The sequence below is a fragment of the Phyllobates terribilis genome, unplaced genomic scaffold, assembly GCF_046119375.1.
Source record: "Phyllobates terribilis strain yellow unplaced genomic scaffold, ASM4611937v1 Scaffold_2__4_contigs__length_985480577, whole genome shotgun sequence".
Taxonomy (NCBI): domain Eukaryota; kingdom Metazoa; phylum Chordata; class Amphibia; order Anura; family Dendrobatidae; genus Phyllobates; species Phyllobates terribilis.
Genome location: NW_027362762.1, coordinates 294262451 through 294276847, shown reverse-complemented (window position 1 = coordinate 294276847; position 14397 = coordinate 294262451). Strand labels below are relative to the sequence as shown.

The 14397-nt window shown below is 43.0% G+C and overlaps 1 protein-coding gene across 2 annotated transcripts in view; it reads right to left on the bottom strand.

Moving 5' to 3' along the window:
- Positions 1-14397, bottom strand: part of UBAC2 (UBA domain containing 2) — a 192000-nt gene that overhangs the window by 58079 nt on the left and 119524 nt on the right. For both annotated transcript variants that reach the window (XM_073664198.1, XM_073664199.1), the window contains exon 7: positions 10583-10630. In XM_073664198.1, coding sequence (XP_073520299.1) covers positions 10583-10630 — 48 coding nt within the window. The remainder of the gene's footprint in view (positions 1-10582; positions 10631-14397) is intronic.

The following is a 14397-nucleotide window of genomic DNA, read 5'->3' as shown; positions in this document are numbered from 1 at the left end:
ATGACCTGTTGGTGGGCCTTGAGGACTGGAGTTGGGGAACCCTGCTCTATAGGGACAGGAAATCACAATAAATAACCCCTCCCACCCTCACTTGACAGTGTCTTTACCCAGTACCACATCAGGTTGGATGCAACTCAATTTTATCGAACTACCTTCTACTATGTGCACACGTAGCGTTTTTGAAGCATTTTTGCGTCGGTTTTTCGCCGGGAAATGCAGCGAAAGCGCTATGTAATCCATCTGCCAGGTATTGCAATGGTAATCCTGATGTGCTGTGCACATGATGCGGAAATTTCCGCTCACGATTACCATTGTGGAAAAAACCGCAGAATGTCCATTGTGCGCGCCTTTCCGTCGCGATTTCGCGCCCATTAACTTTAACTGAACCGCAGCAAATCCGCAGATATAATATTTATACCTGCAGATTTGCTGCGGTTCAATTAAAGCCAATGGGCGCGAATTTGCTGCGGGTGGTACCCGGGTCGGCAGAGGAGGACTACTATTCCTCTCATCTGACCGCCACTCCCGCTGATAACAAAGAGAGCGGCGCGGCTGAGGGAATCAGTAGTCTCCGAGCTGGCGTGCCCGCAGTGGTAAAAAAAAAAAAAAATTTAAAATTTAAAAAAAAACCACTATACTCACCTGTCCGGCGCCCTCCTGGTCCCCGGCGATGTCTTCAGCCCGGCGGCCGGCGGTACACTGCTTGGAGCGCGTGACCTCACCGTGGAAACATTCTCAAGAATATTCCCACCAGTACTGGTGGTGAGCTCACAGGGGCTGATCAGCTGATCTTCAGCTGATGAACCCCAGTGACCTCACTCCAGCAGCAATGTATAGTGACAGGAGTGATTTTACACCCCTGTCAGTGTACATTGCTTTCTTCTAAAGCAGTGACATCAGTGATTGCTGATGTCACTGCTGTTGAAGTGGCCCGGATTGCCGGGGGGACAATCGTTGGCGGTAATCGTGGACTGTGTCGTGATAGCGGACAGGTGAGGGATATGGTTGTTTTCTTTTTTACTTTTTTTTTTTTCAGAAGATCGAGGGATTCGGGGACAGAGAATACTTTTTTTTTTTTAACTATGTGTTTTTATTTCATTAAAATACTTTATTTTGGCCGTGTATTTTAATGAAAAAGAGGCGACCATTTTACTACCCAGTCAGAAATGGGGGCGTCTTATAGACCTGGGCTTCACATCAGCCACCAATAAAAGGGTGACGTGAACCCCAACCCCATTACCCCACCGCTACAAGGCAGTGGGAAGAGTGGAGGCTAAGCGCCAGATTTGGCGCATCTTATGGATGCGCCATTTCTGGGACTGCTGAAGGGTGATATTATTAGCAGCACAGGGGGCGAGTATCCATGGCCCCTTCCTTGGCTATTAATATTAGCCCGCAGCTATCGGTTTAGCCTATTCTGGTTAGATTTTATAGGGGGAACCTACGTCAATTTTTTTCTGGGGTCCCCCTGTAATCTAGGGAGCAAAAACTAAGCAAACAGCTGTGGGCTGATACTAATAGCCAGGGAACATTGTTGGCTAATGGCCCCTTCCCCGGCTACTAATATCAGCCCCCAGCAGTCGGCTTTCCCTCTGCTGGTTATAAAAATGACGCGGGAGCCTACGCCATTTTTTTTTTCTCATTTTAGGCTCGGTGTCCATGATCCAGACGTAGCAGCGCTTTGGACGCAATTTTTTGCTGCGTCCAAAACGTTGCATTCTATTGAACGCAGAGAAATCCACATGTCTTCACTGAACCATGCAGATTTACCGCATTCTATACTTTCTAGTGGTCAAATATCTGTTGCGGAGACTAGAGACTCTGCAAGAGAATTTGAAATGCTGTTGTCCTGAAACATGCGCCGCATGTCAGTGTCCACGGGTCATTCGCAGCCTCTGATGCATGCATAGTTGACATGGGATTTCTAGAGATCCCATCCACTATGCTGTAACATTTAGACGCTGTGGGTTTGACGCTGTATGAACAAGCAGCGTCAAACCTGCAGCGGCTCCTGATTGTGGCAAGGTACACAAACTCACCCGCAGCATGTCAATTTCTGTAGCGAACACACTAGTCTCCGCTGCAGATTTTGACAGATTGAAGTGTCATTATATGCAGTGAATTCATATGTACCGAAAAAAAGTGGGGCATTAGGACACAGAGTTTTGGACGCAACAAAAATATGCTGCGTCCAAAGAGCTGATTGTTGCTGTTCGTGGGGACATAGTGGCTAACGAAACAGCTGTGAGCTGTTATAATAGCCAGGGACCATGCATACCTAATGGCACCTTCCTAGGCTAAAAATAGCAGCTCACAGCTGCACCAGAAATTACATGAATAGAAATGCTAATGAAAATTGGGTGAATGAGATTAGCGGACACCTAGCTCTTTTGTTTGGTGATGACAAGGTGTCAATCAGACCCTCTCATCACCAAACCTAATTAAAGTAAAAAGTTAAATAAACACATAGAGTAAACACTTTATTTGAAATACAACAGACACCTTCTTTAATCATTTAAATTAACCAATATACTCACCCCAGTTCTGACGGTAATCGGTTAAAGCAATTTCCACCAAATAACTTTAATAAGCTCCAAAAAGCATTCATTGATGTATAAAAACGTTTTAAAAAAACGCATCAAAAAACGAGTAAAAAATGCGGCACAACTGCACGGTTTTTCCACAGCATTTTTCCTGCCAATGAGATGCAGAAACGCTCAGGAAATTTTTGCTTCAAATCCTGAACGTGCGCACATAGCCTACAGATGTTAGCTTTCACATAAGTACAAGGAATTCAAGGGAAGGAATGTAAGGGTGCTGTCATGATGGACTCTTGGAAATAAAATTAAGTAAGGATGTCCCTCCTGATATCACTCCAGGAGAATACCAAATTGTTATGTTCTGCTACCAGAGCTAAGGAAAGAGAGGAGATCTGTCCCTACGATAGAACTCAGCTTAATCCCTACGATGTAACAGGGGACCTGATCCTGCGATCAGACCTGCTAAAGTCCTAAGCTAGTCTGTACGGAGACCTATAGATGTGGGGAAGGAATCCCTACAAGTACTAAGGACTGGGAGGAATATGGGACACCTCCTAACAGAAATAGTAGCAGACAGACGAACAAACAAAATATATAGAACATAGAGGTCAGTAGACCAAGCAAGCTAACAGAGCAAGACACAGAGCACAGGCTAGCTAGAAAGTAGATATACAATGAAGTCCAGCAAAGCCAGAAGGGCGGAGCAGGATTAAATAGGCCAACAAGGTCATGTGACCCAAAGGAAAAAAAACCTAAGAGCAAGGTTCTAACAGTACCCCCCCCTTCTAAGAGGATCCTCCGGATCCCCTAGGACCAGGCTTATCAGGAAATCTCCTGTGAAACGCTCTGATAAGTCTGGACGCGGAAACATCATCCGACCTCACCCAAGAGTTATCCTCGGGACCGAAACCTTTCCAGGCCACAAGATACTGCAAACTACCTCTATACCGTCTAGAGTTAAGGATGCGAGAAATTTCATATTCCCCGTCCTCCACCACCGGAGGAACAGAGGCAGAGGCGTCACAATCCGATACAACAGCTTTTTTCAACAGAGAGACATGAAATACCGGATTAATTCTCCAGGAGGTAGGAACCTCCAACCTAACAGCAGATTGGTTGACAACCTGAAGCACCTTAAAGGGCCCTACAAACTTGGGACCCAATTTCTTAGAAGGAATCCTCAACCGCAGATTCCTAGAGGACAACCAAACCATGTCACCAACAGCGAACAAAACCCCCTGTCGTTTCCTATCAAAGTAGTCCTTAGATTTTCTGCTGGCCTCCTGAAGATTACCACGCACATCCGTCCAAACTCTCTCCAAATCACCGGAAAAATTCTCCTCCTCAGGCACGGCAGATCCCAACTTGGAGAACGACCCAAACGACGGATGTCTCCCAGAACAACAAAAAAAAGGCGAACAACCAGCAGAAGAAGATGTATGATTGTTCAGAGCAAATTCAGCAAGTGGCAGAAACTCAGACCACCCCTCTTGATTGTCTGCCACAAATCAACGCAAGAACTGCTCAACATCCTGGTTTTTCCTTTCTGTCTGGCCATTAGATTCAGGATGATATCCGGACGAGAACGATAAATGAATTCCCAACCTGTCACAAAAGGCACGCCAAAAACGAGCACGAACTGAGGACCCCTATCAGAAACAATGTCAGTAGGAACGCCATGAAGTCTGACAATTTCCTTGACAAAGGCCTTAGCGAGAGTTTTAGCGCAGGGCAGTTTGACAAAGGGAACCAAGTGACACATCTTGCTAAAACGGTCCACGACCACCCAGATGACAGTAAAACCCTCAGAGGGGGGAAGGTCAGTTATAAAGTCCATAGCCAAATGTGTCCAAGGAGCACTGGGAACCTCCAAAGGACAAAGCAACCCCGCAGCAGGAGTATGTGAGGACTTAGATCTAGCACATATAGTACATTGACGCACCCACTTAATGACTTCCTTCTGCCATCCAGGCCACCAAAAACTGCGACCCACCAGTCTCTTGGTCTCAGAGATTCCGGGATGACCTGCCAACCGAGATTCGTGACACTCAACAAACAAATCTCTCCTAAAGGTCCCAGGCACAAACAACCTCCCATGAGGAGTGTTAGAAGGGGCATTCTCCTGTGCTTTAAGAATCTCATTTTCCAAAAAGGAGTCCAAAGCAGCTATCACAACACCTTCTTGTAAAATGTTCTCCTCTTTCTCAGCACCGACTATGGGAGAAAAACTGCGAGACAAGGCATCCGCCTTAACATTCTTAGTACCAGGGATGTAAGTAACGGAGAAATTAAACCGCGAGAAAAACAGTGCCCACCTAGCCTGACGGGCATTCAGGCGCTTGACAGCATCAAGATATATCAGATTTTTATGATCCGTAAGAACCTGAACGGGAAATTCCGCACCTTCCAAGAAGTGGCGCCAGTGTTCAAATGCGAGTTTAATAGCCAATAATTCCCGATTACCAATATCGTAATTCAGTTCAGTCTCCGAAAATTTTTTTGAAAAAAAGGCACAGGGATGTAATCTATCCCCGTTATCCTGAGACAATACTGCGCCAACCCCCACAGAGGAAGCATCAACCTCAACCAAAAACGGCCTAGTCACATCAGGCTGCATAAGGATGGGAGCAGAGGTGAACCTCTCCTTGAGATACACAAAAGCTTCAATGGCCTCAGAAGACCACTGAACCGTATCAGCACCTTTCCTGGTGAGATCAGTCAGAGGTTTGACAATACTAGAAAAATTTTTTATGAATTTTCTGTAGTAATTGGCGAAACCCAAAAACCTCTGTATCGATTTCAAACCAATAGGCCTAGGCCATTCCTGCACAGCCTGAACCTTAACCGGATCCATCTCAAAACCTTTGCTGGAGATAATGTAGCCCAAAAAACTAATTCTCTGTACAGCGAACTCACATTTCTCCAGCTTAGCAAAAAGCGAATTGTCCATTAATAACTGTAATACCTCACGCACGCTCCGCCAATGAGACTCCAGATCCGGCGAATAAATCAAAATGTCATCCAAATACACAACCACATTTTTGCCAATCAAAGGTCTAAGGATGTCATTAATCAGATTCTGAAAAAATGCAGGAGCATTAGTAAGACCAAAAGGCATAACCAGATTCTCAAAATGACCCACAGGAGTGTTAAAAGCAGTCTTCCATTCGTCACCCTCCTTCATGCGCAACAGATTGTATGCCCCCTTAAGGTCAATTTTAGAGAACCACTTGGCCCCCATTAACTGGTTAAACAGATCAGGAATCAATGGCAGTGGGTAAGGATTGCGTACAGTAATTTTGTTAATCTCACGAAAATCCAGACAAGGACGTAAACCGCCGTCCTTTTTTTTTACAAAAAAAAATCCAACCGCCACAGGAGACTTAGAGGGCCTAATGTGACCGGCGGCCAAACTTGTCTGTATGTATTCCTCCAAAGCCTTCCTCTCAGGAATAGTAAGGTTAAATAAACGACTTTTAGGAAGAGTCGCTCCAGGGACAAATTCAATAGAACAATCATAGTCTCTATGGGGAGGCAAAACCTGCGATTCCTTCTCAGAAAAAACTCTCCAAAAATCCTGAATAGGAACAGGCAATTCTCCCCTATCCAAAGCTGCAATACGCCCGTTACAACACTTGTCATAATATTTATGGCTCCAGGATTTAATTTCACTGGTAGACCAATCCAGTACAGGATTGTGAAATTTTAACCAGGGCAATCCCAATATTACTGGAGAAGGCAAGTTATTCAACACTACCAAATCCAATTTCTCATGGTGAACACCATTAATAGTGAGAGGAAATTCACAGACCTTGAGAGTAATATTCTTCAAAGGGGAACCATCCACAGAAACCACAGCAATGGGGGATGATAAAGGTTCAGGTTTTAAATTGAGTCTTTCCACGAATCCCCCATCAATTACATTCAGAGTAGACCCGCAATCAACAAACACCCGAAATTCCATTAATTTTTTCTGAGCAATCGTGGAAGCAGCTAAAAATATACCCTTGGAATTTAAACAGGCAATACGGGCGTGACTGACCATTTTTTTTTCTTTCTTCATACGAAGCTCACAGCCTTTAATCAAATGACCAGATTTTCCGCAATAGAAACACAAGCCTTCAGAAAATCGACGGTCTTTTTCTTGAGAGCAAGGTGCCACCGATCCAATCTCCATCGGTTCACCACTGTTAGTACACACATTCTCATAACCAGAAACTGACATAGCAGAGGATTTGCTCTCATTAACCCTAGCACGCAGTCTCCTATCCACCCGTATAGCTAATTGCATAGCCTGTTGCAAATCTTCAGGTGTAGGATAAGCAATTAGCAGGTCTTTAACCCTTTCACTGAGCCCAGCAAGAAATAGACTTTTCAGAGCAGAATCGTTCCACCCTGTTTGAGTAGACTAACGACGGAAATGAGTACAATATTTTTCCACATTACCTGATCCCTGTTTTAAACGTCTCAACTCAGTCTCAGCTGATGCGACACGGTCAGGATCATCATATAATAGTCCCAAAGCAGAAAAAAAACTATCCACTGATCTGAAGCATGTATCACTAGGTTGCAAAGAAAAGGCCCACTCCTGAGGCTCTTTGCGCAAAAGTGACATTATGAACCCTACGCGCTGGGATTCATCACCAGAGGACTTAGGTCTCAAACGAAAATACAATAAGCAAGCATTTTTGAATGAAAAAAATTCTCGGTGTTCACCAAAAAATAAATCCGGCAAACATACCTTAGGCTCCAAGAAATGTGCTCCAGGACAGTTACTCACGTGCTGACGGAGCTCGGCCACCTCCAGAGAGAGTCCCTGCAGGCGATGAACCAAATCCTGAACCGACACCATGATGGAACAGAAAAATCTTTCCTTAGAGAATTTGCTGGCTGGACTTACTGCTATGTTCTGCTACCAGAGCTAAGGAAAGAGAGGAGATCTGTCCCTACGATAGAACTCAGCTTAATCCCTACAATGTAACAGGGGACCTGATCCTGCGATCAGACCTGCTAAAGTCCTAAGCTAGTCTGTACGGAGACCTATAGATGTGGGGAAGGAATCCCTACAAGTACTAAGGACTGGGAGGAATATGGGACACCTCCTAACAGAAATAGTAGCAGACAGACGAACAAACAAAATATATAGAACATAGAGGTCAGTAGACCAAGCAAGCTAACAGAGCAAGACACAGAGCACAGGCTAGCTAGAAAGTAGATATACAATGAAGTCCAGCAAAGCCAGAAGGGCGGAGCAGGATTAAATAGGCCAACAAGGTCATGTGACCAGCAAAGGAAAAAAAAACTAAGAGCAAGGTTCTAACACAAATACAGTATACCAAATAAAAGAACTGGGGCAGGTCTACTGCCTGGAGGACTTTTCTCCCAAAGGCAGTTGGCTGACTAGGCAAAACGTCCAACTTGTAATTTATGACCACATTTCAGCTCTACGTATCTGGTCCTCCGAGGCTCCTGCTTGTTCGACCCATTAAGTGGAAACTGTTTTTGTTGAATGTGCTTTAACATCTTCCGCAGGTATTCTTTTTTCAGAAGAATATGCCAGATAGACTGTGGATTTAATCCATCCAGCCAGAGTAGACATTGAAGCCTTCTTGCCCCTGTTCATTCCCCTGATTTGGACGAAATGGTTTAAATCCAGCCTCCATTCCATGTGGGTCTCCATATACTGCATCACTGCTTAAATAACGTCGAACGAGTGAAATAAACGTTCTTTTTTGTTTTTATGATGTAGTAAGAATAGAAACTGTAGTACTTATCCAGAAACATCTGCTGATATCATGACCGAACATCTTTTTACCAAGCCTCCTGATGAGCCAAAGGGTGAAACACATTAAGACAGAGGGGATTATTTAAAACACGTGTCTGGATAAGTACTACAGCTTCTACGCTTTCCTAGACCTTACATTATATATACCAGTGGTCGGCGCTGATAGCAAGTGAGTAAATCTGCTACATACAGGCGATCTGCTCATCGCCTGTATGTAGCGCAGAGCCGATCAGGTACTTGCTACTTCTAGTCTCCCATGGAGACTATTGAAGCAAGCAAAAAGTAAAAAAAAAATGTTTTTCAAAATATTAAAAAAAAATAAAAAAAATATATAAAAGTTTAAATCACCCCCCTTTCGCCCCATTTAAAATAAAACAATAAAATGGCAGCATTAGATCAATGTATGATTTTTGGATGTGCGGTCCATGTCTTTTTCTCTACAGTTCAGGCATCTGGGATAAAAAGGTATAAGGACACACAACCCTTAGTGTAAGTTCACACAAACAAATAAAAAAATGGTCAGTTTCATCCAGAAAAGTGGGACATTTTTTTCTCGTATGTCATCCGTGTCCAACCCGTTTTTTTTTACAGCAGCAGCTATTAATCATTTACAAGACCATTTACAGTTTCCTATGTTACAAAATTGCAATGTATCCGTAAAAATTGGTGCTATACTGTGGCATCCAACTTTTATTGCACACCCATAGACTTGAATGGCCGAGTCTTATTCGATTTATGGAAGAAACTAGTGCATCCTGTGATTTTTTTCACACACAGATTCAGATAGGGAAAAAAAATGTTCATCTGCACTGCCCCATTGAATAATATTGGTCATAGTGCGATCAGTTTTTTTAGTGAATAACACTCCGACCGGAAATATGGTGGTGTGCACAAGCCCTTGTAGAGATGACTAAAACTGTTCTCTGTATTTCGTCCTGACATGATCAAAACAAATAGGGACCAGCTCAATTCTCTCTATACAACAGACTCACCCTCTCATGTGGGTTATTCAGAAAGCCTAGATAAGTAGGACATATCCAGTCTGTTAGATGAGCTCCCCTGCCCTCTGAGTGAAGAATTCTTTTCAATTAGGACTTAGAAGCCACCTTTCCAAGTGTATTTTATCATGAGAAGTGAATTAAACATGCCTAGCATTTTGTATTTAACTTTAGAGTAAGGCTGAGTTCACACGATGCGTTTTTCATGCGTTTCCGCGGCGTTTTTGCAGTTGCGTAAACGCCGCGGAAACGCATGAAAAACGCATGGTAGAAGGGCAGCAATGTTCCCCAATGGAAATCCGCATGTGCTGTGCCCATGATGCGGATTTTTCCGCTGCGGTCAAAAATCCGCAGCATGTCAATTAATTTTGCGGAAACGCTGCTCTTTTGCCGCCATTGACTTGCATTAGACCGCATGGAATCCGCATCACTGTATATGTTGATGCGCTTTTCATGCGGTCTAATGTGCGGATGGTACCCGGGTGTGGATGAGAGGACTCTCATCCAGACCCAGGTACCAAAAGAATAAAATAAAAAATATATATATTCTCACCTTCTGACGGCCCGCGCTGCGTCCTGCCGGCTTCCCGGGCACTTCGCGTTTGAATGAAGAAGGACCTTCGCTGACGTCAGAGTCATGTGACGGGTCACGTGACGCTGACGTCGGAAGGTCCTAAAGTCTTCACTGCCGGCAGCCGGGACCGATGAAGCAGGACACCGGGGGCCATCAGAGGGTAAAGTATAGATTTATTTTTTATTTTTTGACATCACACACTATATAAATCCATGCCGGTTGCATGGATTTATATAGTGTGAAGTTGACAAGCACTTTCCAAGTGATGCTAAAATCGCTTGGGAAGCGCTTGTCAACCCGCATGCGGAAATGAAAGTGAAGACCGCTTCACATCCGCATGTCCCTGGCAGGAAACCGCATGTACAATCCGCATGCGTTTTTTCCTGCCAGAGAGATGCAGAAACGCTCAGGAAAAAATCCTGAGCATTTCTGCATCGTGTGCACATACCCTAAGTATGCCTAAAACGGAAACTTCTGGGGTATGTGTAAAAGGTTCAGGATTGTAAAGGAATGGCATGTATGAAATACATCACAAAGACTTAAAACTATATATATGAATTTTAACATATTGTACATGTAAAAAAAAGTTACTGCGATCTTACTATAGTAGTTGGATAGGGTACATATGCAAATATTAGAGACAGATGAGTATACACTATATGTATTAATACAAATGGGGACTTACCGCACCACTAATAGCAACTACCAGCATATAGGGACTTGATGTCAAAAGCTAAAAAGGGTAAATAAAAGTAAATAACTCAATCACTGTACTCATTTCTGTAGCAGTTCTTAAAATGACAAAGATATCACAATGTAGCAAAATATCCAGATGCAGAAAAAGTGCAACTACACACCTACAGTGAGGAAAATAAGTATTTGATACACTGCCGATTTTGCAAGTTTTCTCACCTACAAAGAATGGAGAGGTCTGTAATTTTTATCATAGGTACACTACAACTGTGAGAGACAGAATCGAAAAACAGAAACCAGAAAATCACATTGTATAATTTTTACATAATTAATTTGCATTTTATTGCATGAAATTAGTATTTGATACAATAGAAAAACAGAACTTAATATTTGGTACAAAAACCTTTGTTTGCAATTACAGAGGTCAGACGTTTCCGGTATTTCTTGACCATGTTTGCACACACTGCAGCAGGGATTTTGGCCCACTCCTCCATACTGATCTTCTCCAGATCTTTCAGGTTTCGGGGCTGTTGCTGGGCAACATTGAGTTTCAGCTCCCTCCAAAGATTTTCTATTGAGTTCAGGTCTGGAGACTGGCTAGGCCACTCCAGGATCTTGAAATGCTTCTTATGGAGCCAATCCTTAGTTGCCCCTGCTGTGTGTTTCGGGTCACTGTTATGCTGGAAGACCCAGCCACGACCCATCTTCAATTGCTCTTACTGAGGGAAGGAGGTTGTTGGCCAAAATCTCATGATGCATGACCCCATCTATCCTCCCTTCAATAGGGTGCAGTTGACCTGTCCTCTTTGCAGAAAATCATCCCCCAAAGTCTGAGGTTTCCCCCACCATGCTTCAAGGTTTAGACGGTGTTCTTGGGGTTGTACTCATCCTTCTTTTTCCTCCAAACGACGAGGGGAGTGGATACCAAAAAGTTCTATTTTGGTCTCATCTGACCACATGGCCTTCTCCCATGCCTCCTCTAGATCAACCAGATGGTCATTGACGAACTTCAAACGGGCCTGGACATGTGCTGGCGTGAGCAGGGGAACCTTGCATGCCCTGCAGGATTTTAATCCATGATGGCGTAGTGTGCTACTAACGGTAATGTTTGAGACTCTGGTCACAGCTCACTTCAGGTCATTGACCAGGTCCCTCCAGTGTAGTTCTGGGCTGATTCCTGACCTTTCCCAGAATCATCCTTACCCCATGAGGGAATATCTTGTATGGAGCCCCAGACCGAGGAAGATTGACAGTCATCTTGTGTTTTTTCCATTTTCTAATAATTGTGCTAACAGTTCTTGCCTTCTCACCAAGTTGCTTGCCTATTGTCCTGTAGCCCATTCCAGCCTTGTGAAGGTCTACAATTTTTTCCCTGGTGTCCTTACACAGCTCTTTGGTCTTGGCCATGGTGGAGAGGTTGGAGTGTGATTGATTGAGTGTATGGACAGGTAATGAGTGCAGAGTAGGAGGGATTCTTAAAGAAAAACTAACAAGTCTGTGAGAGCCAGAATTCTTGCTAGTTGGTAGGTGATCATATACTTACAGATGCATCTCACTAAATTAGAATATCATCAAAAAGTTAATTTATTTCAGTTCTTCAATACAAAAAGTGAAATTCATAGAGTGATCTATTTCATGTGTTTATTTCTGTTAATGTTGATGATTATGGCTTACAGCCAATGAAAACACAAAAGTCATTATCTCAGTAAATTAGAATACTTTATAAGAACAGCTTGAAAAATAATTTTAAAATCCAAAATGTTGGCCTACTGAAATGTATGCTCAGTAAATACACTCAATATTTGGTTGGGGCTCCTTTTGCATCAATTACTGCATCAATGCGACGCGGCATGGAGGTGATCAGCCTGTGGCACTGCTGAGGTGTTATGGAAGCCCAGGTTGCTTTGATAGCAGCCTTCAGCTGGTCTGCATTGTTGGGTCTGGTGTCTCTCAACTTCCTCTTGACAATACCAATAGATTCTCTATGGGGTTAAGGTCAGGCGAGTTTGCTGGCCATTCAAGCGCAGTGATACTGTTGTTTTTAAACCACGTATTGGTACTTTTGGCAGTGTGGACAGGGGCCAAGTCCTGCTAGAGAATCAAATTCCCATCTCCAAAATGCTTGTCGGCAGAGGGAAGCATGAGGTGCTCTAAAATTTTCTGGTAGACGGCTGCGCTGACTTTGGTCTTGATAAAACACAGTGGACCTACACCAGCAGATGACATGGCTCCCCAAACCATCACTGATTGTGGAAACTTCACACTAAACCTCAAGCAGCTTGGATTGGGTGCCTCTCCACTCTTCCTCCAGACTTCGGGACCTTGATTTCCAAATGAAAATTAGAACTCTGGGACCTTGTGGAGGGTGTCAATGACTGCCTTCTGGACATCTGTCAAGTCAGCAGTCTTCCCCATGACTGTGGAGCCTACTGAAACAGACTGAGGGACATTTTTAAACGCTTAGGAAGCCTTTGCAGGTGTTTTTTGTTAATCATTTTAATTTATTGAGATAATGGCTGTAAACCATAATCGTCAACATTAACAGAAATAAACACTTGAAATAGATCACTCTGTTTGTAGTGACTCTATATAATATATGAGTTTCACCTTTTTTTTATTAAAGAACTGAAATAAATGAACTTTTTGATCATATTCTAATTTAGTGAGATTCACCTGTATTTCATGCAATAAAATGCTATTTAATTACTATATTTAAAAATCATACAATGAGATTTTCTGGATTTTTTTTTAAGATTTTGTCTCTCACAGTTGAAGTGTATCTACGATAAAAATTACAGACCTCTCCATTCTTTGTAGGTGGGAAAACTTGCAAAATCAGCAGTGTATCAAATACTTATTTTCCCCACTGTATCTATACAAATGTAACAACTTTTGCTTTGTTATAGGTAACTTATCAGTAGCATTCCCCATCTGCAAGGAAAACTAGTGCAGGATAGTGCAGTATAATGCATTATCAAAAATACCCAATACCAAACTTTCTGCTTTGCTGCCAATGCATAGAAATTTGGCTTTTATCGATATACAAATTATGCTGGCAAGTGCATTAGCGAGTATATCAGTGCACTTGCAGTCTATGGCTCCGCTCACTTCTCCTCTTGGTACCGCTCCCCCATTTCCTGATTGATAGCAGAGAGCAGAGGTCACATTATGCAGCAAAGTCTGTGTCTTCACTGTCAATCAAGAGCCAGGAGCAGTGCCGACAGGGAGAAGAAAAGAGGAACCATAGACTGCAAGTGCACGGATTTGACCACTAGTGCACTTGTGAACATAATTTGCATATAAATAAATTTTGGTGCAATGGTGCACTGGATGGCGCTATATTAGGTAGCTTTCATAATGCTTTACGCTGCCCTATCCTCTACTACCTCTGCTTACAAAGGTTAACGTTTCGAATAGGTTAAGTGTTAACTGTCTGCATCTAGATTCTTTTTTGTGTGTTAGTTGAAAAAATGCGACATCTGTATGTTGTCCAATCGAACATTATAGGTTAATAGCAGGTCTTTCCGACTTTTTTTCCCTTAAAAGGCATGAAATATACTGTTGTGCAAAACAAGATAAAAATTGACGTAGTAAAGTAATGTAGATTACAAACCCGTGCAATATAGAGAAAAAGTGTCCGATTCCACATACAGGAAGGACATCATATCCCATATTACATGACCCATCAGCTCTCCTGAATAAATACTTGTATTTCTGGAGACGTAACGATGCTTGAATTCTTATTACATTGTGTTGTACTGATCACATCAGCCACTCTGGTCTATGATTTCATGGTTGCAGAAGTGA